Raw genomic sequence first — 24,449 nt, 5'->3', positions numbered from 1 at the left:
ATTAGACACCTGGGAACCTTAAGGTCAGCATTCTTGAATGACATTTCCATTACCAACTGAAGGACATCTTTTCAAATAACAAAAGCTATATTTAGATGGTAGAATTTAGACAGAATGCCTAGTGGTACTGGGGTGTGTGGATTTTCATCTGGCTATCTGGATCCTTTATTCTCACCTTTTAATGGTATTTGACTAAAATCCTACATGTCCATTCTGTTCACAGAAGCGTGTTCCATCTAGTGGTAGCTTCCACTAGCAGATTCTCATCAATTACCCCTCCTCCCTGAAATGCCTCATGTCTCCCCAACTCACACACTTTTTGAGAGTTTCCTAACCTTTTGGAAAAGATTTCCTTGGGAAATCTGAGAAGACCCATGAAAAGCAACAGGACATTGACATAAATTTATGTCTATGGACTTTGTGTGACTTTCTTTGGATTTGAATTACTAGTTGTCTCTGTTCTTTTGTTGGTTCTCATAACACTGCAAAACTCTTATGGCTGGGAATATTACTGTCTCTTGCACCATATAACTATGTGCAGTGGATCCAGCATTCATTTTGATCCTTTACACTGGGAGTGGTGAACCCTACAACCTATGAGTTGGATCTGACTTGCCAAGCCTTTAAATGTGGCCCACTTCCCCTCATGAGGCTGGCTTCCACCAAGAGTAGAAGACTGCTGTGCTTTGGATGGAAATAGTCCTTTCTCTGAGCTGGAAATCTCTCCCATCTTTATGCTGGGCTAAGTGGAGATGGGGAAGTTGCAGTTTGTGGATGATGCATGCCTGGATTAACAATTTATATGTGTGTGTTTTGAAACGAGTTTGTGGTGAGCAAAGTGCATGCATGCAACAGCAGTTGCACATTCAGAGACCACTTTGGCCATAGTCAGGCATGTGTCCCTTATGGTTTTCCATTTTTGAATTGCAGTCATTGGACTGGGGGGGGAAAGTTATCCAGCCCCTACTTCCAAATTATGTTTCATTAAAGTATGGATTACTCCAGTTTTATGCATAGTCTTCTGCTGCAGTGTCTTGTGTGGATGAAGGGAAAGTAGCACTCTCCTAACTGGCAACTGGGGCAGGCCCAAAGGCAGCAGGTATTCTGGAAGTGAGATGAGATGCTTGTAACAACAAGCAGCTGGCTATGGGGTGAAGCTGAGTGCTTTGCGTGACACTTTCCCCCCACCTACATCACCAAAAAACAGACTCAAAGGCTGTTTTCACAGTACTCTGAATTGTACTTAGTTGAGAGCTTTCTAGATTCGTTTTGCTTTCACATGCAGCAGACTCAAGGCAGGGCCCTTGTGTGATCAGATGGATAATGGCTCTAATTATGTGGTATAATCAGCACTGCATACCGCTTTAGATACTTTAAAATATGAAGCAGTATATAAATATTCTTAAACAAATGAATTTGAAGCAAACAGCGGAAACACATCCAAATGCTGTTCTGCAGAATTTGACGTTGTGAAAGTTGCTTTTATGTCAGGCTATGTTCAAAGGTGTGTGTAGCTGCTAGCAACTGTGAAACTCTTCCGCAGTCTTATATGGTAGCTGGTTTCTTTGTGTTTTTGATACAAGTTGCGTGTGTGCTGTATTTACTAAAACTGTTTATACATTTTAAAATTGCATAACACTAGCATGTTAGGCATCCTGACAGAAACCTCATCTGAGCTCAAAACAAATGCATTAAAACCAGGATCCCATCTGTTACGCTTTGCTCTTTAACAAGTGATACGTGGTTGCCTTTTTTCCATCTATTCTCTTGGATTGGGGTGTTTCTGTGCCTCAGACAATTTAAACTTCTGGAGGCATGAACCATGTGTCCTGAACTTGAGTGCTTCCAGGTACCTAAGGACAATCAACTCTGAACTGAACGTTCTGAACTAATTTCAGCAAGTGCCTGATATGTCCCAGGTAGACAGTGTTCTTTACAGTGGTGCCTCGCAAGACGAAAAGAATCCGTTCCGCGAGTCTCTTTGTCTTGTGGTTTTTTCGTCTTGCGAAGCAAGCCCCTTAGCGGATTAGCGCTATTAGCGGCTTAGCGGGCTTAGCGGATCAGCTGATAAGCGGCTTAGCGATCAGCTGTTTAGCGGCTTAGCGGATCAGCTGTTAAGCGGCTTAGCGGATCAGCTGTTAAGCGGCTTAGCGATCAGCTGTTAAGCGGCTTAGCGGATCAGCTGTTTAGTGGCTTAGCGGATCAGCTGTTAAGCGGCTTAGCGGCTTGGGGAAAGGGGGGGGGGAACCCTGCAGGAACTCGCAAGACATTTTTGTCTTGCGAAGCAAGCCCATAGGAAATTCGTTTTGCGAAGCACCTCCAAAACGGAAAACCCTTTTGTCTAGCGGGTTTTCCGTCTTGCGAGGCATTTGTCTTGCGGGGCACCACTGTATTTGAAAAAGTTATTATTGCTATATTTTTATATTGCCCTTTGTCCAAGAAGTTCAGATCAACATGCATGTTCTCCTCATATATTATTGTAACCTACTGAGAGGTAGATCGGGCTGATACACGTCTCATGCCGATAAAATGGTATGAAACTAAGGTTATATCTGCATACTTGGGGGTGGATGCAGATTATCCCTTCTATAAACTCCTTCCAGTTTCTAAAGGGACCAATCCAGTGAAGGCTGCCACAGTAGAAGGAGGAAGGGAAGCAATTGTCTGTTCTCCCCAGGCCACCCCCGCATCACTTACTCCAGCTTTGCAGGGGTCAGTGAAAATATCCTTTGCCATTCCTCCACAGGAGCAGCCCAGGCGTGGAGTTCTGCCCATGGGAACCGTGGATCTAAGTCAATTTGTTTACCTAATGAATAACATTTGCTTTTTAGGTCCCTATATATGTATATCATTTCTTTCTCTCTCTTTTTTCTTTTTTGCAGGTCTGTTTTCTAAAAAGAAAGTCCCGGATAATTATTCCAAAGAAGCAGTTCCCAGGTACTATTCCAAGACACCATTATCATTTTTATAAAATCTTTGTAAAGCTCTATTTTACATAAGCTTCAGTAACAACTAGCAGCTCTTAGGTGACCCGCCTACACAGTTCCATGAAATAGCTGCAGTACGGTGACCATTGTTACACTATTTAATGGCATGAATAACAATTCAGTAATTTCTAGGGGGCTGGGATTCTTGGTACATTTCCCACTCCACCACTTGGTGGAGTGGGAAATGGGCAGCTAAATTCTACTACAGTAATTTCAAATTATAAACAAAACAAAGTAACTCAACGTTACTACGTTACAACGTTCTATGTGATGGTGCCTTTCAGATTAAAGTAAACTAAGTTAATATCAATCTTTTGGTGCGACTGCCAGAGTTTTGCTCACAAGCTTCGTTAGTGGAAAGTTTTCAAGTGCTTTTAGGCATATTTCTTCAGCAAACAAATGAAGACGGAGGCAGATATATACATGCATTGTTTCAAAAAGATTAATAGGTTTTTTCCCTAATATTTTAGTTATGATTGGTTCCAGACAGATGGTTCTATCACCGTGGTCATATACACTAAACAAAAGGTAGAGAATTGCTTTTTATATTAAAGAATTTTGAAAACTGTATACTTGTTTTTCCAATATATCATTTAGTAGCTCCATTTGTATCCAGCCTTTGCCCCAAAGAGCTCAAAGCAATGTACTTGTTCTCCCCCCACATTTCATCCTCATAACAACCCTGTGAGGTAGGATAGACTAAAAAATAGTGACTAAATCAAGGCCACCCTGTACGTTTCGTGGCTAGCTGGGAATTTGAACTCAGGTCACCTTGGCCTTCGCTCCTCCAGCTCCCTCATTAACAGCTGTCCAGAGTTGTTTCTTGCTTCTCCATATGCTTGAAACTGCCTCCAAGAACACTTCTGTGGTCTCACTTGCCACTGCGGTGTAGTGGTTAAGAGCGGTAGTCTCGTAATCTGGTGAACCAGGTTCGCTTCCCCACTCCTCCACATGCAGCTGCTGGGTGACCTTGGGCCAGTCACACTTCTCTGAAGTCTCTCAGCTCCACTCACCTCACAGAGTGTTTGTTGTGGGGGAGGAAGGGAAAGGAGAATGTTAGCCGCTTTGAGACTACTTCGGGTAGTGATAAAGCAGGATATCAAATCCAAACTCCTCCTCCTCCTCCTCCTCCTCCTCCTCCTCCTCCTCCTCCTCCTCCTCCTCCTCCTCCTCTTCCTCCTCCTCCTCCTCCTCCTCTTCTTCTTCTTCTTCTTCTTCTTCTTCTTCTTCTTCTTCTTCTTCTTCTTCTTCTTCTTCTTCTTCTTCTTCCTCCTCCTCCTCCTCCTCCTCCTCCTCCTCCTCCTCCTCCCTCTGCCCTCCTTCTGTACCAAAACCAAGCTTAAGTATGTGGAAGTGAAGTGCCTTCTTCAACCATTTACCCTCACCTCCTCCTTCCTGTCTTCTTTCTTGGCTCCTCTTGATAGGTTCAGATTGAAAACTCTCCACTGTGGAGAACTCTTGTTACTTTGTAAAGTGCTGTGCGCATTGATGGTGCACTATTATAATAAAAAACACTTCAATTTTAACAACCACTTTGAAAAACCTTCATTTTCCTTCCTCTGTAAGGATATGAACAGTGAGTTGGTGATAGCTGATCTTCAAGAATGTAAACTGAGAGGAGAGCTGATTGTGAAAGACTACTCGTATCTTTTACATCTCGGTAAGGACTTTACTGGCAAATTCTTTATTGCAGAGGTGTGCATGTAATTATATACATGTAATGTATGCACATATACACTCATACATAAATGCATTTCAGCTGCATTAAAATCCCGCAGTGATAAGAGTGGAATGTGTATTGTACTCAAGCCATGGTACCCCATGAATGCTTTGTACTTGGTAGGCATAGCCAGAGGTCAGGGTTTGATGGGAGTTGTAGTCCAACAATGCCTGGAGAGCACAGGGTTGGGAAAGGCTGGTATCTGTATACCGGAGTCTAGACTCCAAAGATGTGAAATATGTTGAGGGAGAGACTTGTGCATTCAGTTGGAGTTTCATTCCTGCATGCAGTTGTTCTGTTCCTTAAGAGTAGCTAGTGTTCATTTTTAAAAGCATCTTTCCTCTCCAGCGGAAAGTGAAGAGAAAATTCAAGTGATAGACTTTGGGCACCATTAAAGGGCACCATTAAATTGTCAGATACAGTGGTACCTCGGGTTAAGTACTTAATTCATTCCGGAGGTCCGTTCTTAACCTGAAACTGTTCTTAACCTGAAGCACCACTTTAGCTAATGGGGCCTCCCGCTGCTGCTGCACCGCTGGAGCACGATTTCTGTTCTCATCCTGAAGCAAAGTTCTTAACCTGAAGCACTATTTCTGGGTTAGCAGAGTCTGTAACCTGAAGCGTATGTAACCCGAGGTACCACTGTATTGAACTTTGTAAAACAGAGTGACTGAGTGCAAGTGCAGGATGCTCCATCTAGATCAGATCATCTCTACTGAGTGATAGAGGCTTTCCAAGCTTTCCAACAGGAGCTTTCCCCAGCCTCTGCTGGAAATGTTGGAGACACTGTGAATGTAATGCACACTTTCTACCATTGAGCTTTGACCTTTCCTCTTAATAGAATGAAGCTCCAGCTGTGTGCACACACCAGATACGTGGATCCTTGATTTATGACTAGTTTTATCATGAGTCTCCATTTGTAAAATTTTAGTTTTGTTTTAAATGTATCTGTTGTTTTTCTGTTTTTAATTTATGTGTAAATCACCCCGAGACAGTGGTTTATAAGGTGATTAGAAATTGGTTGCAATATGAGGCTCAATTGAAGTATAACAGCAAGCAATAATTTGGCACTACATGAAAACAGCCTTTAGTTTGAACGTGCAATTCCTCCTTCCCTTTGTGCTGCAGTTTCTTCCCTCACTTCCTGTTTGCCACCAAACCAAAAGATGCTGTTGCGTATTTCCAATTCTGGTTTCAAAGCAAACTATGCTTAGTGCAAAGGGAGGGAATTGCCTCCTGGCAAGGAAAAGGGGAGAAGGGAGCATGCACTTCCAAGACTTGAATATGTACTGTCAAGCAATGCCTATATATTAATGTAATGGAACTTTGTGGTATAGCTAATTATTTGGGTTTTCCATTGTAGAGAACCTCATAACTTTATTTAAATGATGAAATGCAAAGCTCTAAAGCTTTGCATTTTCCTGACACCTGTACATTTAATGGTTATTGCTACTCATAATAATCGACGTAGAGAGACACTTGGTTTTTATTAAATCAAAATATATACTTCTGTTTTAGAACTGAGTTATGCAGTTCATGAGGATATGATAGGTAAGCAAGTACATCCTCTTACAGTCAAAACATTTGTGCTTTTTTTGCTCTGACTTGTTAGTATATTCAGTATCTGATCACTTTTTTCAGTAATATTACTACTAGTGCTGTCACCGAAATCTTACATAATGCAAGAAATGTAACATATTTCTTGTATTTCTATGTATTTATTGTGCTGTATATTAAGTACAGGTAACTCACAACTTGCGCACATTTAACTTATGCGCATTCTGCTTTTTGCTCATGGCCAAAAAGTTAAAAAGGGGGTGGGCATCTGGAATCCCACCTGCTGTTGAACCCAATGTGTTTTGACTATATGCAATTTTTGACTTTAAGTGCCATCCCCAGAACATTACCCAAGTGTAAGTTGAGAGTTGCCCGTACCTTCCAGATGACTGTTTGAGAAACTTAAATAAGGCTAATCTATAGTAGAGTGCCCTCATGTGAAATACTTTCCCTGTTCTAACATCATGTTAACTCTTGTGCTAATCAAGACTTCAGAGCCTTAGTATTTGTTGGCATAGCAATTCATATGATTGGACTATAATCTTAGTGTGTTGTGTATGGTTCACCACACATTGATGCATGCCTATATGAAAACAATGTTAGATGCACGTGGTGCACCATTGAAGTTAAACTGGTTTAGCTTACTGTAGCAGCATGTTAACTTAAGAACTGAGAGTATCATCTTGCATCAGCTTCTTTGCAAAGCTTACATTTTATGTTAGTTATCTTATTCATTGTAATGCATTTCATAGCTGTCAGGATTCTTGAATGACTGTATCTTAATGTCTTTTGAGTCTCTTGAGAGTGTTCTTTCCCAATGAACAGTTTGAAAGAAATGCTTTTCTGCTCATACAAGTGTTTTCTGTTGATTTTTTTTTTAAAACCCTTTAATGCTGCATTAAAGACCCCTGTGCCATATTGCAAACTACTTTTGAAATTCACTTTACTTTAGAAACAGTCTGTCATTCTGCATGAGCGCTGCTGTTAAGAAGGAACCAGCCAAAAGCTTCCTTATATTGCTGTTCTTTTTGATTCTGGCTACTCTATGTTGGGTCCTGTAACAATGATCTGTTGTCCTTTGAATATAATTTGTCCCTTATTTATTTATTTATTTGCCTGCCATATGTAAACATCTCTTGTTGAGCATGCATCTGCTATCCTCTCATTCAGATAAAAACTGCAAAATGTGGTATTTAATCAAATGCTTTTCACATTCTGACTATTACTGCTTACATTTCTGTTCCATCTCTCTGTATCAGGCAGCTCATGGCAATATTGGTACATAAGGAGTTCAGGCACTGACTAGCCCAAATCTGTTTAATTTCAGCAAAGTAGTTGTGTTTCATTCTTTCAGCTGCTGCCCTGCAGTTTTATTGTGTCTGGAGAATATCCAACTACCATCCGCAGAGAAGACTCATTGAAACGAATGACCATTTCTTTCAGTGGGTCTCCCAAGGGCTTTACTCCCTCCCTCTCTCTTTAATAATAAATTGAACAGAGGCAGGTTGTGAACGCTGTAATTACATTTTTTGTACAAAACGACATGTATGTATTAGTATAGAACAACACTCTGTGTATTTTTAGTACAGGTCTCTGAAAAAGTGGGAAAGGTGGAATTTGTCCTGAAGAAGAAAGAAATTCTTTCTTGGAAAAAACTTGGACAGCCACTGGAAAGTCATAACTCCTTTGTCAAACGCACAGAGAGAGGTAATTAGTTTTGCTGCCATACTCATGACTGATTCTCAGCACACCCAAAATCAGGAGACAAAATCAGATTGCTGTTCAAGGTCTGCAGCATAGTCAGAATGACTATGTTTAAGGATGTATTATAGTCTTAGCAAAAGCATTGTGTATAGCTGTGTATAATATGATGGCTTTGTGTTTTCATTGTACCTGCAAAATGTACTGTCCATGATAATAAAACCTCTCTGTATCCCCTCTTCTCCTCAGCTGCCTAAAAAATTTATGCAGAGTGCAAAGTATCTCAGTTATGTTTCAGATTCTTATATAATGTACCGTATTTTTCGCCCCATAGGACGCACTGGCCCATAGGACGCACCTAGTTTTTTGGGGGGGAAATAAAGGAAAAAAAATTTTTTCCCCCTCAGGTGCGCTGCGCTAAGCCCAAAGCTTGCGGCGTGCGGAGCTCAGTGCGCCCCAAGCTTCTGGGTGCCGGCAAGGTCTCCGCTAATCCCGAAGCTTGGGGCGTGCGGAGCTCAGCGCGCCCCAAGCTTCTGGGTGCTGGCAAGCTCTCCGCTAGCCCTGGGAGAGCTGGGTCTCCCACGGCTAGTGGATAGCTTCCTGAAGCCTGGAGAGCGAGAGGGGTCGGTGCACACCGACCCCCCTCGCTCTCCAGGCTGCAGCGAAAGCCTGCATTCGCCCCATAGGACGCACACACATTTCCCCTTCATTTTTGGAGGGGGAAAAGTGCGTCTTATAGGGCGAAAAATACGGTATTTGGAAACCAAAAATGCAATGATTCAAAAATGCCATAACCTTTACATGGGACCAGATATGATAGCTAAAATTTTCATATTAGCAGGAATCTGTTGTTGCTGTATTAATAACTAATTTTAATACCAATAATGGTTGAAGCATAAGTTGTAGACTTTTCAAGTGATAAAGGCATGAGTAGATATTTTGCATAACTTTGGTTTGAGGATCTGGGGATTTTGTTCTAGTCATGGAAGAAGAGTTATGCACACAGAAGTATCTCTTTAGATCCATGGAATGTGAACATTTGAGTGGCCTGAATTGAATTAATTACAGTTTCTGTATTTTTAAGGTCTGTATTACAGAAAATGCAGATTGCTGTCAAAGACAAATGTCAGTCATGACACCCAACTCTTTTGTTTAGCATTACCGCTGGGAACCCATCTCCTGGTCCCTGTTGGGCACCATGTTTACCTCAGACAAACTATTACAGGTAATGTAATGAAAGATCCTTTGTTATTTCATAGAATATATTCTAATTCTGTTGTGGTGTTGTTTTAAAAAGGAAAGGCACACAAATGATCACACAAGTTTATCACTTACCTTCTTAAATGAAAAACACGTTCCACCCTAATTAAATAGGTAATGCTCAGATATCTCAAATGTTGAAAGGGAACCATACACTGTGGAATTAAAACTCTATTTTATAAAGGTTCCTTTAGCAGTGTTTTGTGTATGAAGATGTCCACTACTTTACACCTCACCAGAAAGAACTTGCAATGTCCAGCCAGTTAATCTTGCATAAAATAGGATAATACCCAGTTGTGTTCCTCTGTTCATAGAGGGCTTTATTAAGCAGAAGAGGGGAAGAAGCCATTTTTGCAAATTCCTTATTTCTCCTACAGACACCCCCCCCCATGCCACCTACGACACTATTTGAGAGGGTCCCCCAACCTCCAGAATGCATTGGGGGTGTTCAGGAGGGGTTTCTGTGGGAAGGGGGAATCAACAAAAATATCTCCCCCAACTCTGTTATCAGTGGCTCCCGCTGGATTGAAGTGTGCAAGTGGAGAAGCTACAGGGAGAAAATGACAAGCAGTTCTGAATGGGAAGAAAGGTGATATTCTATTTTCGTTGAGCGTTGTGCTTTTTCACAGTCTAAAAAAATAGGTTTTAGCAACTAGACAAAGATAATAGCCAACCTTAAAAGCTGCATTTGTTACAAGTACCAGGATAAAATACATCAGTGCTGAAACTCAGCCCATCAGCTTGTAATTATTAAGTCAGCTGACAGCATGACTTCTTTTCATAAGCACTAGTAAGCTGCTTTTTCTTTTTAAAAAGTCACTCAGATGGTATTCAAAACTTCTTTGTTTAGCCCATTTATACACACATGGTCAGGTATGTTGAATATTCAGTTTATTTAGAAAAGGGGTAAGGGCTTCTGGCCCATATGACTTCCACACTTAGCAGGAAGTAATTACATTATTTGTAAGAATATGTGATTTGACATTGATGGTTGACTCTACTAAAAGGGATTGTTTCTGTGAATACTAAATGTTGAATTTTCTTCTACTTCTTTTCCTCAGGCACAGAGATAGTGAAGCCATATACACCAGTGCCATCTTTCTTGGTGTCTACATTCAAAAATCCCTGTCACGATGATCAGTTGCATATATTTTTCATAATCAAAATTTACCCAAGTGGACTATTCACACCAGTACTTGATGCCCTACAAATAGGTAAGTGTTTGCTTTCTTTCTTTTTCTCGCACTCTTTCGGGATATTCTAAAACAGTGTTTGTTGCTATAAATCTTGTGAAAGTTTCCATTTTAATTTTTTTTAATGATATGAAAATACATTTAATAGAAAATGGAAAAAAGGGGGAAAGCTGTTAAGCATCGTACGGTGGTCTATCAAAAAATCTGGTTGCAAAGCATTCATTTCAAAAATATAGTTTGTTTTCTTGAAAAATTAATAAAATATAATTTATTTTTAAGTGTTTTGTTTTTCAATCTTTTCCTGATGAATGCTTGTTTTATACTAGAAGGACTTCAATGCCTCACTAAGGCAACCCTTCCATCAGGGCAAGCATTTTGGCTTACCAAACAAAACAACCCCCTCTTTCCTCTCCTACCCCCAAAGGTGCTGTTACAGAGATTCTCCCAACTGCCCTGAGTCAAACCCTGTTGCGCAAACAGAGGTCTTTGTGTAGGGCTTCCATGGACAGGACTCATAAGTTGAATCCTGCCCACTGTTTTTATAGTTGTATAAAATGTGAGCTAATGCACCCTTAGGTTTCTTTTAATGGGTGGATGTTGAGAGTGCCCTTATTTCATTCTCTCCAGGATTCACTGCACTGTATGTTTTTCTTCTTCTTCTTCTTCTACAGGGGAGTATATTTCTGTGAGTAATCCTGAAGGTAACTTCATGAAATCGCAAATGGAAGATGTAGAGGATCTGTTTTTATTGGCAGGAGGCACAGGATTCACCCCAATGGTTAAGCTGCTCAGCTATGCTCTGACCAGTAGCAACAGCCTCAGGTATCTTCTCTGCTTATGACTAGGTGCAAGCATTATAAATGACAAGAAAAGTCATTTTAAGTAGTTCTTGCTCTGGTTATGTGTTTAGCAGCAAGATTGTTTCAAAACACTGCATAGGTATTTGATGATAGAAACAAAACAGTCTTTTGCTGTGAAGGAAGGTTTTGACAAAACAATACAAATTGCTCATAATGTTTGTGTTGCAGTATTTCTTACTACCTTGTTTTAGCAATATCTGCAGTTGCAGTTTTACACCCACTGTCCCTGGAGTAATCCGTATTGAAATCAGACTTAATTTTGAGTAGGCATGTATAGGATTGTACTGTAAGGCTTCTGCTAATGTTACTTGGCAAGACTGGTGGCTTCCGTGGTTGTGGTTGTAAAGTTTCTCAGATCACATGTGCACAGTTTCCTACAAGCAGGTTTTAATGTGGGGTCCGGGTTCATGAAGTTTGATTTCTTCATGGTAATTAAACTGCCAGAGGTCTAGCTGATTCCATTTCTACCATGGATTTCCTGTGACTACCAGTATGTCACTGAAATGAGAGCACCCTCATAGAATGTAGGAGTTTCTGTATAATCGAGGGATTCCCCAGCTATGGAGAAAAATTGTATTTTTAGCGGCAGTGGGGGTCCCAATTTTTCCATCACCCTTCAATACAATTTCTACAGTGATTTCTCCACTAAGACAATGGAGAAAAAGAGATACTGGGCAATCTCAAAATGATAGGTAGCCCTAGCGTAGGCCTGCAGTACAACACCAACTAAAATTGTGCATTTTTTTTGGTCACACCTCTTGTATATAACAGGAACATCCAACTCCCAAGAGACTGGGGGGGGGGGCAGCTCAAAGTTTTTAAGCTTTTTTAGGGGTGGCACCGAATATGCACTCCTTAATTCGGAAATGCCAAAGTACGTCCACCAAAAACAGAGCTGGGCGGTGATAACTCCATCTTCCGTTTTAGCGATCCTGCACAACATACCAAGAGGGCGGGGCCAGAAATGAGCAAGCAATCTACCACAATCGACCAATATCACTCGGGGATCAACCTGTCGATGGTGGTTGGCCAGTTGGACACCCCTGGTATATACTATGCCTGGACCACAGAATGTAGTTAACTGATGCTTTTTAAGTGATTATAATATTTGATTGTTGTATTTCTTGTTCTAACCCATCCAGACAATGGGCAGTTATGTTATGTAAATACAAAGGTGAGCAGTGGTCTTAGTACAGCTATGGCGTGCTTGGAGTGAGTTTGATAAGGAGGGCAAAGCAAATGAGGGCTATAGAGGGGCCAGAATCATCTCTTCCAACCCCACTATACATAAGTAAACTTACATGAGTCTTTCATTGCTATTAAATTACACAAAGTGGCATTGTTAAAAGCTGTTGGGAGTTCTTACTGAGGAATACTTGTTGCATTATTCAGTGTCTCCTGCATGGGTACAATGTTTCTAACAGCTGTGATTTTAAATATTGAAGCCCTAATTTCTTTTTAAGGGCAGTGAAATTTATGTTCTTCAATAAGACGGAAGATGACATACTTTGGAGAAATCAGCTGGAGCAACTAGCCCTGAATGATGCAAGGTAACTGGGGAGACCCTGGAACTGGGTAATTGGGGGGAAGGATGGTAACTTTATTGTTCTTGAGGAGGATGGAGACTTCCCCCCACTCTCCTTGCAGTAGGTGCCTGCTCAGTTCTAGCAATGTAGAGAAGTATGTTACTCCTGCAAGCACAAAATACATAGAAATGCAGCTTTATTGGGCAGTACGGGTTAGCTTTGAACAATATATATCCTATGTAGGGATAGGTGCACAGAAAGGAATTTAATGCGGTGATGATCATATTGTCTAAAGTTCACAAACCTCCTGTTACTCATCTCCCCTGTTTACATCATTCATTGCTTGCACCCCTTGTCTTACATTTAAGCTTGGTTTGAATTTGCAGTAGTGTAGCGTACAAGGCATTCATTTGTTAGTCATCCAAATTACTTTTTGAAATATTAATGAAGTGCTTTGGGCGGTGGGTGCGGTTGTGTTGAATAATTATTCATCTTGCTTAAAGCAAAGTGCTTCATCTCTGCAGGACCAACATCAGATCACTGCTTGATATCTAAACCATTCACTATTTTTGTTACAGAAGGGGCTATGTAAAAAGCTTTTATTCAGTTGTTTATCTGCCGCGTTAGTTACACACTGCAGGGGAAAGCGGCTTTCTTTATTATTTTAATGAAAAAAAATCACAGGGAAATTGTTTTTCACATTGATTTTGATGGAAAATATAGAAATCTTGTTTCTGCCTATAGTGGTGATTTCCCAACATCTCAATATGCCTTTAATTGTTCAGAGCTGCTGCTGTAGTTCATAATATTTTTGTCCCCTAAATTCCAGAACAATATCATCATTGTTATCATTATTGCATGCCACTTATGCCAAAATGGTTTCCAAATGGCTATGAAATCAATGATAAAATACATACACAATTAAAATACACAATAACAATTTGATCAGAACATTAAAGCATTGTTAATGAATATGCAATAAAAGAGGGCAGTTAGAAAGCATAACTGTTAAAACAAGAGTAGGAGAAATCCTGAAGTCACTGTAATTTTCATACTTCCCAAATGCATTGAAGACCAGAAGGGAACAGATTTTAGCCTTAGCTCTAGATCAAACTCCGTGTTGCAAAACCATACAAGACCTGATATGCTGACATACAAATAAAATCCAATTTTATTTATTTTTTGCTTGTTCCAGTTTGTTCTATGGCTGAATAAATTGTGCATGTTCTGTGACTTAATCATTCTGTCTTTCAGATTTGAGGTTCAGTTTGTCCTCTCGGAGCCAAAGAAAGGCTGGAAAGGCAAAGAAGGAAAAATTTCTTCCTCTCTTCTTTCCCAGTTTGTGAAAAGAAGTAAATGTGATTCTAAGGTGCTCATATGTATCTGTGGTCCACCACCTTTCATGGAGCAAGGAATACAGTAAGTAAAAGAGGAAATATTGATCGGTTACATGTTGTAAACTTCATGTGCACTCCCTCCCCTTGATTTTTATAATTGATATTTTATTTAAAAATGTTCAAATATAAAGCAGTAAAGAATTTACATATGTGGGAAACTTGGTGAGAGCCACCTAGGGTAGCGTAATTCATTGTTTTCAATGGGTCTGCCCTGACTAAAATTGGATACCACTCGTTAATTTTAATACTGCTTTTCTGTGGGCTAATTTCAAGGGTGGGTTAGTGTGATGGAAAAGTTTGTTTTGCTGGGCAGGTTGGGTCCCCAAGTGTTTTCTTTTTCTTTTACCCTGCCAGCATATGGTTAACGAATGGCAGCCTCTTGATTGGCCAGGGTTCCAGGAGAGGGAGTTGAAAAGGAGAGGATTTTGAGAGACAGTTTGTAGGTTGGGAGAATAGGGTGGGAGGTAGGGAGTGAGAGGAGAGAGAGTTGGTTCTGGGTAGAAACATCCACTTGGAGGAATATATCACAAGCTAGAGAAAGGAGACTCTGAGCTTAGTGTGAAGGACAGTGTGTGGTGTCCTGTAAGAGTAATAGGCCAGGAATTAACTGGGAGGCTGAGCCAGGAGAAGTAGAAACTGTGAGGATACAGTCTACTTAGGTCTCATTCCAGTCAGGAGGGGGGAGATTCTTCAACCAAAAGAGAAGTCTCCCAAACCAGTTAAGAGGGGTGTGGTGATCCCTTGGGTCTGTTACTTGGAGTATCTCAGGAGTAGGGTTGCCTAAGGAGGATATAACTGACAGAAAATACCACCTTGTTTAAGAACCAAAGTATTAAGCGGCAACAGCTGTGCAACAGCTGAGAAAGAACTGAAGTGAAATAGCTTTATAATCTGAAGTATCCTATGTTTTATCCACTTTGTGTCATAAACTTCCTTTGTTTAATAAAATCTTTCTTGTTTATTGGATCAAATCCCGCCTGAGACTCCAGATTATTAAGTTTTCCCTCACACAAGTACCCTACAAGATAATCTAGGGTAGTTTGTAGGAATTCGTGGAACTGGTGTTCTGTGAGGTGGGTGCACTATATTTAAGTGAGGGCGGGCTCAACAGCGCTAGGGGAAAAAGTTGGTCATAGGTTTTGTAGCATCAACAAACAAATCCCAGTTTTATAATAGGAATACTCTACTATCTATCATCTATCTATCTATCTATCTATCTATCTATCTATCTATCTATCAATCTATCTATCATCTATCTATCTATCTAATGTAATGCTACTTTAATATTCGTGTTTTCCCTCTGTACATTATTTTGTGTATATGTGTTTGTTTCATTCCAGGTTTCTGCAAGATCTTGGGTATTCCTCTAAAGAAACACACTGTTTTACAGCTTAAATATGCAGCATTAAGACCCTAGGTTGTGCACTTCAAAAACATTGGGTTTTTTTTAAAAAAAACCAAGAAAATATTATGCATGAATATCTTGTTCTTTTTATGTGATTACTTGAACTCTTATCATATTTAGGTGAGAGTGGGTTCTTTTATATTCTGCTGTTTTGAAATTGTATTTATTTTTGTTACTATATCAAACTTAGCCAGAATATTTTAAGGGGTAAGTAAACTAGCACGTGTATGTATTGCACAGATATGAACTTTGTCCTCCATCAAGTACGATTTAGTAGCATCCCTTTGCACTGGTTACTATGTCTGTATAGGCACTAGAGACCTTATTTTAAATTATAACTTCACCACTTTCCAAAGTCTCGGCAATATAGTATGAAGTTATATGTTACACAGTTAACTCAGGAAAACAATCTTACAGGTGTCATAACGCTGTAGTATTGTAAATAACGAGTGTTCTTATAATTTATACGCAAAATATTGGTTTTATATACTAAATCACTTTTTGTATCATGTTAATAAAAACAAGATGGTTGCGTTTAAATACATCAACTTGTTCATTATTATTTTTAATATAATTTTATTGGATTTCAGAACAACCACAAAAATGTACAGAACTCAAAAACACCAGCCTCCTCCCCACCAGCATCCACTGACCCTCCACCCACCCATTCCCCAGGTAGTTTAATGTCATCAACACATAGTTCAAGTGGCTATCCATGCTCATAACTACTATTAACAGAGAAGCTAGAATTGCAGAGTTGGAAGCAGCCCTGTAGTCCCAACCCCCTGCAATGCAGGAATCTCAGCTAAAGCATCCATGACAGGTGGCCATCCAACCTCTGCTTAAAAGCCTCCAATGAGGGAGAGTCCACCACCTCTTGAAGAAGTCCGTTCCACTGTCAAAGAGCTCTTAGCACCAGAAAGTTCTTCCTGCTGTTTAGTTGGAATCTCCTTTCTTGTCACTTGAAGCCATTGGTTCAGATCCTACCCTCCGGAGCAGGGGAAACCAAGCTTGCTCCATCTTTCATGTGACGGCTCTTTAGATATTTGAAGATGGCTATTGTATCTCCTCGCAACATCCTCTTATCCAGGGTAAGCATCCAACTCCCGTAACTGTTCCCGACCTTGATCATCTTGGTCAGTCCCCTCTGCACACATCTCAGCTTGTCAATATCCTCCATAAACTGTGGTGCCCACAATTGGACACAGTACTCCATGTGTGGTCTGACCAAGGCAGAATTGAGCAGTACTATTATTTCCCTTGATCTGGCCATTATACTTCTGTTGATGCAGCCTATAATAGCATTAGCTTTTTTTGCTGCTGCGTCACACTGCTGCCTCAACCTGTATTAATACAATATGCAGTTTTCAACATAGGTCTGCAAGATTAACTTCTTTCTGCTTTTAAGACAAGCAACAATCACCTACAGTCACTACCTTGAAAATCACCAAGGTAAATGCCTTCATTGGAATTTTAATTGATGGCATCTGGCTTTAGAGCTGAAGAAATTGTACCCTAAATATGGAGACACAGCATACCACATATAATAGAAAATCAAAAGGAAGGTTAGCTCACTTTTGTCTTTTAAATGTGTGTGTGTGTGTGTGTGTGTAGTGATGATTTACCTCTGGTGGAACGTATGTTAGCCCATAAGAGAGTTGCTTGATTAAATGTGCACATATAATCTCGGATCACTTGGAACGAAGCTCTGCTTATGTAAAGAGAATAAATGATCACTGCTTTCTCTTTTGGTAAACTACATAAGCGGATTAGCTGTAGTGATACAAAAAGCAGATAGTCCAGGGATCATCATAGATATTTATTCAATTCTGATAATAATACCTGGATGGGAGTAAATGCAGAGGAAAAAAATCTCTTGTTGGGATTGTATGGTGTTCAGAAGTGGCAGCCCTACCAGCCCTAAGGAGGAGTACATGCCATTACTTTCCCCACCACGGATTTTGCTTAATTACTCTAACAGGCAAGGTGCAGGAAGAAGGAGCTATTTAGGGCCCAGCTTCCTAATCATTAGAAATCTTGCTAAACTTTTCCCACTCATCTGTGACACTTCATCAGACATTACCTACATGCTTTCCATCTTGTCATAAAGGTAATAAACTTGGTTTTGTTTGTTTTTAAAGTGAAAGCTTGGATTCTCAGCCTTACTATGCCTGTTATCAATTTCTGTATATAATGTAGGAATTGTAGAAAGTACGTGATCATCTTTCAGCTTTTCCTTTCTGAGCTCAATGCTTAAGATGGGTTTATCTTTGCCTCTGCAATGAACCTGTGAAGTTTGCTGCTGTACAGTAGGGGGAGAACACTGGTTTAAACGTCTTCAACAGGGCATTAGGTAAATTAATGGGGAATAGGTTATTGGCAAGGGCTGTCAGCAATGAATAGCTAAGGGAAACCTTCAGGGTGAGAGGCAGTCTACCATTGAATAGCAAGTGCTGAGGAGCAAACAGAGGATTAAGAAGGGCCTGCTTGCTTTGCTTGTGGGATTGCTGAAGGCATCTCCCTGGCCACTGAATGGGTCTTTTTTCTGATCCAGTAGATCTCTTCTTACCATCCTCGATGTCTGACAGTCCCAAATCCTGAATCATGCTCTCTTTGTGTGTGTGTAATTACTACAAGCAAAACATCTAGCTGTGGCGTCCCCTGTTAAGAGTGTTGCCATAGTAACATGGGCACACTTAAACCAAGGGAAAGCAAACCGCTGGAAAATAATCATGTTCCGTTCTGTTCTTTTGTTCTGCACTTGGAAAGCAAGGTTGATCAGAACTTCCTCTTCATGGGAACAGGCAAAACCAGATAACGGCACTGAATGAAGCAACACCAGGTTGATCTTCATGTGAGAGCATCGCTTAGAACAGAATCAGAATAGACTTGTTCACAGGGCCGTGTCAGAAACAGGCAATATGCTAAAATTTATTTTTTAGATGCCTACAGCTTCCAAGATGATATTTGTTCCCCCCACCCCCACCCTTGAATAATTGAGAGAGCATTTTAAAGGGGTTTTCTGTTCCTGCAAGAGGGAATTTGAGGGCCTTTTAAAATTGCATGATATGGAATCAACAGACCGGAAAATGTTAGTAGAAAGTTCATAATTTATTGACTGGTTTAGAAGTTTCCCCTGGTGAAACCTTCCTAAAGTATTAGAAGTGTGAACACAAGAAACATTTCTTTATCTTTTAAATAAAATTGGGAGAGAAATGTTGGAGAAAATCGGCAGAGAGTACTCTGGTAAAGAGATTGCCCCATTACAGAAGGCAACAAATGGAAAATTATTTTCTTCAAGAACTTCTGTTTAAAAACAAAGAAAACCAGCCTGTCTTTCATTAGTTACCAGCAGAAGGTCCAAGGGCATTGCTATTGTCTCATCTGGTTACTCTTGCCTTCCTCCCTCTCCAGACTTTCATCCTCCTGTCTGCTGGCCAACCAGTGAAACTTAGGATAAAGCCTTACTTGTTTCACCCGACTTTTAAAAAACCCACCCCAAATCTTAGGCAACCTTAGCATTTCAAGTTGCATCACCCCAAACTCCTGTTCACGGAAACGATCATCTGCTCAGGCACCTCAGCATAACTCTGGCTTGAGTTTTCAAATTAGATGGAAGCCGGTTTGAGGGAAAGGAATATTTCTCAAGGAACTGCAGGATCCCTGTGGGTTGTGGTTGACGTCATGTGTACACAGCTTTGAACATCAGTGGTGGGAGCAAATGGTAATGTCGACACAGCCTTACTCTGCGCACTAGTGCTACAGCGTCCTTTAAAAAGCAACCACAAATGATGCTCTCTCAGAAAAGCCCATGTGCCAAGACATGGGGAAAGTTGATGAGTCCTTGAGAAGCCATGGGAGGGTGGAGGAATGAAGACTGGGAGAAATCAGCCCACTCCCCAGTGCAGCTCTATAAATGTTGTCCTAGTGGACCATATGAGCTCCCTCCGAACGCCAGCTCTAAGTTAAGCAACCTGCACAGATCCTACTCTGCTCCTGTAAGAAGAAATATGCTTGGTTTTGGCATCCAGGACAGAACAGGTCCTCTCCCCACCCCCAAGCTCTAATGCCCAGGGCAACATGCTTCAAGCAAATGATTATTAATTGTAGGGACCAAACCACATGCAATTTTGGAGGGCTGCGCTAGCTTTAATAAAACCTGAACAAAGGCAGCTCCTATTTCTGTTGCAGTCTGGAAGCAAGTGATCTCAACAGCATAATAAATGCTGTGGGAAGGTTAGCAAAATGGCATTTGTAATTTGTGATGATGTACACAAGCTGTAAACCTTCCTCCGCAGTTCACTGGAGTCGGTCTTCATTCTCTCCCCCCTATGATTTTTTTTCTTTATGCTTTAAAAGGCTGAGGATGAATGCTTGCAAAAGAATAAAAAAGTGGAAGGACATGTAGAGCTAGGTTAGGGCATAATATCATTTTCTGCTGTCTTTTAATAGCTGTATGCATGCTTAGCTAGCTAAAGCGAAGCCCAATCCTACAAGTAAGAAAGCCCCTCTGTGTTCAGTGCACTGATTTGTTTATTAGTGGCTGGGAGCGCATGTCCTTTTTACCAAGAGAGTTCAGCCTTAGAGCATAATCTACTTGGTTTCCAAATGTGTATCTTATCTACAAATGTAAAAAACCTTAAAGCATGTATGAAGGAAAGGCCATTGTTGTTTTCCGCTCATATACAGTTACCCTCTACAATAAGTGTTCCTCTTTCAGCTGGGAACAGCAGCGTTCTGCCTTTATTAGAATCAACTAATAAAGCATCGAGGACGAGAGGGTTGGATAGTGTCTTCGAAGCTACAAACATGAGTCTGACCAAACTGCGGGAGGCAGTGGGAGACAGAAGTGCCTGGCGTGCTCTGGTCCATGGGGTCACGAAGAGGCGGACATGACTAAACGACTAAACAAAAACAAATAAATTATCAGAACGCAATGTCCAAGCTTTTAAGAAAATCAGAACTCGTGATCATACTGGATATTACGCAAAACAAACAGGTGACGGATCATGAAAAAAAGCCCTTTTGCAGCAGGTGATAAGAGTCTTGTGATGGAGTGGAGAAGGAGTTGTGTAGAATTAAATTGGATTGTGTCTGGTGCAAAGAGTTCCTCTTTTGGGGAAAATGTAGCAGTTTATGGATTTGGTTTTGATGGACTAAGACAATTTTCCTTTTGAAATGGTTACTGGTGTGTTTTAATATTCGGGAACTTTTCTGCTTGCGCAAGCAGCTGAGTTCTGCTCGTGAATAATTCCTGCACAGTGGGAAATGGCGCAGATGCCTAGGCATCGACAAAGACTTCAGAGAGCCGGAGTAGAATTTATTTGCTTCACTGATAATAAAATTCTAGGTGCATAGGGAGGCGCTGACTGGCTTTTCAGAAGAATCAGCATTGAACTATTGTCATTCATGTGGGGATGGGGGTGGCTACCTCAAAATCACTTGGGAGGATGAATGTGCCTAGCAAGCTTTAACGTGCTGTACCTGAACAGAAATCCAGAGAGGCAGCCTCCAATACCTTACTTTATTTAATGCATATATTTAACAGGATCCCAGCAGCAGCATTACTCGGAGGATGAGGGGTGGGGAGGTCAGGACTGGGTGGGCCCACTGGTGATAATGCCAGAGTTTCTTTACCAGTGAGGTAAAAGAGTTCAGACCTTGCCATCACCTTTCCCACTCCCTTCACTCTCATCTCAAGCAGCACTGAGGCAGCTGCCAGGAGGCTATTCCTGTAGCTTCCGGCAACCCATTCCTGTTTTTCAAGTGGCTTGTAATGGTTATCAGGGTTCCAGGTTGGAGTTCACGCCTGTCCTACCTGGAGATGCCAGGGTTCGAAGTTGGGGGGTGTTCTATATGCAAAATGTATTCTACAGCCCTACCCTGTTTTTATTTCCCTTCTTCAGTCGCAAAGGGTTATCAGAGCATCTAACAACTGAAAGTAATAGCCTATAAACAGTCAATCCATAATAAAATATTAAAAACAGCAGAAGATAACGGGTAGATTTAGAATCGTGTAAGACTAGGAACAAACAGCAGGAAAATAATAAATAAATAAATAAATAAATAAATAAATAAATAAATAAATAAATAAATTTCTAGTACCCCGCTCATCTGACTGGGTCATTCCAGACACACTGGGTGGCTTCCAGTAGAATATAAAGAACACACAATACATCAGGCATTAAAAGGAAAAGACCCAGAGCCAGAGAGAAGAAACATGTCTCTCTACAAATGTTGAACTGCAACTCAAGTCAGCCCTAGCCAGAATGGCCTGTTATGCTAAAGGACTATGGGAGCTGTAGTTTAGCAATATCTCAAGGGCCACAGGTTCTCCATCCCATCGCTGGAAAAATGCAAATATCTTTACTGAGTGCTGAAAATATGAAGTCAACATCAAAGCAAATATCTCTGTGGCATGCATTCTAGAAACATGGTCCCACTACTAAGAAATCTCTGCTTTGGCTTTTCTCATCTCAACAACAGAGCCGCTGAAGGCTGCCCACAAGCAATCCAAGAAGCTGAAGCGGAGTCAATGGTGCTTTAAGGTATGTGGTCTTGACCTACTCAGGGCTGGGAGGCGGTGGGGACAGCACTTCAAACTGTGTTTAGAAGTGGACCGGTTGCCAATGGACTTACTTCAAAACTGACAAGAATTTGATTTAAAATGTCGAGCCCAGTCTAGTGGCAGCATTTTATACTAGCTGAAACACACGTGAAGTCTTCAAAGAAATCCCATAGCACTAATCCAAAATGTACACACAGCTTCCATGAAGCTGGGTTTTCTGCCTTTGTACATCTTTAGGCCTCAGCAACCAATGGGCTCCAAGTAGCTAGGTTCGGGTGTCAGAAGCAGGTGCTACATAATCCAAAAGAGCCAGGGAAGCACTTCAGGCAGGACATAGTCACTTAAGCAGCCTGCACTTTCTCACCAGCCAACACCAAGACTTTATAGGGCCTGGTGGCAAAGATCCCCCTCAGGGCTGTCTACATCCACCCACTCCATTTTGCACTTTTGACCGAACGCTTCACTGAAGCAGCATGTAATAATAACCCATTAAATGTCCTTTAACACAGGTAACATCCAGCACAAACAGGGACTTTTTTCTGATGATGTTATCTTGTATGATTTGCTTCTGAGTTTTTGGTTCCAGAGAGACAAAAAAGAAAGAGAACAAATTGGTTTGACGTCTGGCTGAGGATTGATTCCAGCAAATGAGAAATGATAGCTAGACGTGTTCCATTTTAGGTTATTTCTAATGGTTTTTCTTATAACTGGATCCGAGACACTTGGGAGCTTTGGAGTGTCAATCTCACTTTAATACTGCTGGTCTAGTGATCTGACGGTAATTGACAAAAGAGAGTTCCAACAATGGAGAAATTAAGTCTTACGTGATTACACAGGGTAATTGTGTTAAACAAGATAGCTCTTCCAAAGCTTTTGTTCTCCTCACAAAGAGGGCCTATCCACATACACGGAAAGGCTTTGAAATCTCGGCAAGCCATGTCTAATCACTTCATGTGGCTTGGTATAAAGCTTAGATTTGGGGGGGAATGGGCGGAAGAGACCCCCATACATAGCTGTCAACGTTTCCCTTTTTTTAAGGGAAATTCCCTTATTCCAAATAGGATTCCTCACAAGAAAAAGGAAAAGTTGACAGCTATGCCCCCATAGCCTGTTTTCTTGCAGTTTGAGTCTTGTGTTGTAATACTGTTTGCCAGCTAAGAAATGTATTGCTTTGTAATTATTATTATATATTCATTATACACTTACATTTAGAAAAACGACAACGACTAGTTGGATTTTGAGCAGCTACATTCTGGACGGAGCTCTGTGGAGAACCTTATGGCTGCTAACAAATAAATCCAAACCCAAACCCTCATTGATGGGCCTATCTATGAATCCCTCTTTAATAGAACATAATTTGTGTTTGTTTAATGTGTGCATAAGCGTATGCTTGTGTATTTTTCAATATACCTTTTATCATCTCTTTAGAACACTTTCGTAATGTCTTAAAACTTTTTCTGTATTCTTTTTTAGTTTGGTATCTTTAGCAATGCGAGTAGTTTTAATAATATGAAAAACAACAACCTCATAACTTTTGCTGCCACACGTTAGTTTTAGAATGTCCCTTTGGAATGTTTTGCATTCTGCTGAGGTTGACTGATCTACGGTTTGATGGCTTCCTTTTTCTCCATTGTTCCTTCTCCTCCTCCTCCTCCTCCTTGCCAACAGCTTGCTTGCCTGCCTTTTTCCTCTGGCCAAGAGGAGGGAATGGATGGCAGACACTTTCAGCTAGATCACTTACCCACCAGTAGCCTCCTTTCCTAGCAAGCAATCAGGTAATGGTAGTGAAGAAACCCAATAGCCCCACTGTACTTAAGGGCCCTCCAAAAACTGCTGCTGGGAATTGAAAGGGAACTTTGGCATCGAGTTTCAAAAAGAAATAAGGACATCATGGTTTAGTTGATCCCAAAGGATAACTGAACTTTTATCCAATGATCTTTAATCTGCCTCTTTTGCACACAGCACACACTGCAGAGCACAGGCCCAGGACACTCCAACCTAAATGTGAATTGAGCATTCAGGGAGCACCAACAATCATTAAAGGGGCTCAGCTTCTTTTCTCAAATTCTTGCTTCCAGGTAAAACCATGGAGACAGACCCATTCACATTAATTAGTGCACAACAGGTACATCAAGACCCCTTGCAACTGGTTGCTATGGAATCTTGTGGGATCTTAAAGGGTGACACATTTATTATAGCATAAGGTTTTGGGGACTGGGATCTACTTCATCAGATGCATTGCAAGTTGACCTATGCTTTTTAATAAACATTGGCA

The 24,449-nt window shown here is 40.8% G+C and overlaps 1 protein-coding gene across 3 annotated transcripts in view; it reads left to right on the top strand.

Annotated features, from left to right (window-relative positions):
- Positions 1-16,150, top strand: part of CYB5R4 (cytochrome b5 reductase 4) — a 33,647-nt gene extending 17,497 nt beyond the window's left edge. For 2 of the 3 annotated variants that reach the window (XM_077926181.1, XM_028722889.2), the window contains 11 exons: positions 2,883-2,937; positions 3,458-3,515; positions 4,554-4,647; positions 6,226-6,258; positions 7,849-7,971; positions 9,050-9,190; positions 10,287-10,439; positions 11,090-11,240; positions 12,742-12,828; positions 14,059-14,223; positions 15,542-16,150. In XM_077926181.1, the coding sequence (XP_077782307.1) occupies positions 2,883-2,937; positions 3,458-3,515; positions 4,554-4,647; positions 6,226-6,258; positions 7,849-7,971; positions 9,050-9,190; positions 10,287-10,439; positions 11,090-11,240; positions 12,742-12,828; positions 14,059-14,223; positions 15,542-15,596 (1,115 nt within the window). In that variant the 3' untranslated portion in view covers positions 15,597-16,150. The remainder of the gene's footprint in view (positions 1-2,882; positions 2,938-3,457; positions 3,516-4,553; positions 4,648-6,225; positions 6,259-7,848; positions 7,972-9,049; positions 9,191-10,286; positions 10,440-11,089; positions 11,241-12,741; positions 12,829-14,058; positions 14,224-15,541) is intronic. The other variant, XM_077926182.1, reaches the window with a different exon arrangement.
- Positions 16,151-24,449: the final 8,299 nt, after the last annotated feature.

Source organism: Podarcis muralis, chromosome 3, assembly GCF_964188315.1.
Source record: "Podarcis muralis chromosome 3, rPodMur119.hap1.1, whole genome shotgun sequence".
Taxonomy (NCBI): Eukaryota; Metazoa; Chordata; class Lepidosauria; order Squamata; family Lacertidae; genus Podarcis; species Podarcis muralis.
This window is presented reverse-complemented; position numbering and strand designations above follow the sequence as displayed.